The 1440-nt window shown below is 40.3% G+C and overlaps 1 protein-coding gene across 1 annotated transcript; it reads left to right on the top strand.

Annotated features, from left to right (window-relative positions):
- Positions 1-21: 21 nt before the first annotated feature.
- LOC104811352 (beta-1,3-galactosyltransferase 7-like) lies at positions 22-1436 on the top strand (the record flags this gene model as incomplete). Its single annotated transcript, XM_010538014.2, has 7 exons — positions 22-74; positions 166-374; positions 460-523; positions 779-851; positions 926-1046; positions 1172-1259; positions 1352-1436. Coding segments are annotated over exons 2-7 (609 nt in total), but the record flags the coding sequence as incomplete, so codon positions are not given.
- Between the last annotated feature and the right edge of the window lie 4 nt (positions 1437-1440).

Genomic DNA, 1440 nt, shown 5'->3' with positions numbered 1-1440 from the left:
TCTGATCTAATGTAGAAAAAGACACGGGGTAAAGGTGCACTGGAGGAGGTTTTGCGAACCCATGAAGCAATACAGTGAGTGATGATGAATTCCTTGTAGATTTAACTTGATTTTGTTTCATTATGATTCTTTGTCTGATCCTCTTTTGTTGCATCTGTGGGGAAGGGTGGACGGGTCACTGGACAAGTCAGTTTCTATGCGTCAGATGGAGCTGTCAGCAACACGGAGCTCTCAAGAGACGGGAGATGGCTCAGGGACAACCTCTGAATCGGAAGGAAACCGGAGGAAGAAAGTTTTCATGGTTATTGGGATTAATACCGCTTTTAGCAGTAGAAAGAGGCGTGATTCAGTTCGAGAGACGTGGATGCCTCAGGGTACTGTAATTTTGATTTAACTTCTTGATCTGTCTGTTTTCCATGTCTTGTCTCTAATCTAATAATTTTATTGTACTTACGGCAGGGGAGAAGCTCGAAAAATTGGAACGAGAGAAAGGCATCGTCGTCAAGTTCATGATTGGTCACAGGTGAGCTAGATCTCTTCCTCATAGATGTTGCATTATGATTCATGTATATATGCAACGATCTTTGAGATGCATGTTTTCAAGTAAGATGCTTGGTAGTCAACTTCCATAGCAATCACCTCATAGTGGGTGTGTATGTTGCTTTATGGAAGTGCATTAAGCATGTATATATATATATATATATTCACAGCATTCGTGTATTCTATAGTTTTTCAATCGATCCAGACTAACCTGAGCTGTATACAAATTTGTTGGCAGTGCAACATCAAATAGTATTTTGGATAGAGCTATTGATTCAGAAGATGCTCAACACAAAGACTTCCTTCGGCTGGTAAGGAAACGGTAATATTTCACAGGAAGTAGACGGCATTCTTGATTTTTACTGTGTTTTCTTATTTATTGTAGGAGCATGTTGAAGGGTATCATGAACTGTCTGCAAAAACCAAAATTTTCTTTTCCACCGCAGTTGCAAAGTGGGATGCAGAGTTCTATGTCAAGGTTGATGATGATGTCCATGTCAATCTTGGTAAAAAAAAAAGCCTGTTCCTAGCATTTCTTCTTATCTCCTTGGGACTTTTATTCAAAAAATGGATGCTTTGTTAGGACACAGAGCTAAACCTAAACATGGTGTCGTCTCTTTTTTCGATTCAGGTATGCTAGCTTCCACTCTTGCCCATCACCATTCAAAGCCGAGGGTCTATATTGGGTGCATGAAGTCTGGGCCTGTTCTTTCGCAAAAGTAATTTCATTCGGATTTTTCCTAGTTCCACAAATACTTAAACTCAGGTTTCAGCTTGCAAGAGTGCTAATCGATTTTTCCAATTTTTCCAGGACTGTCAAGTACCATGAGCCCGAGTATTGGAAATTTGGAGAGGAAGGAAACAAATACTTCAGGCATGCCACTGGACAGATCTATGCCA

The sequence above is a fragment of the Tarenaya hassleriana genome, unplaced genomic scaffold (assembly GCF_000463585.1).
Source record: "Tarenaya hassleriana unplaced genomic scaffold, ASM46358v1 Cleome1976, whole genome shotgun sequence".
NCBI classification, from domain to species: domain Eukaryota; kingdom Viridiplantae; phylum Streptophyta; class Magnoliopsida; order Brassicales; family Cleomaceae; genus Tarenaya; species Tarenaya hassleriana.
Note: the sequence above shows the minus strand (reverse complement) of the source record. Positions and strands in the feature narration are given on the sequence as shown.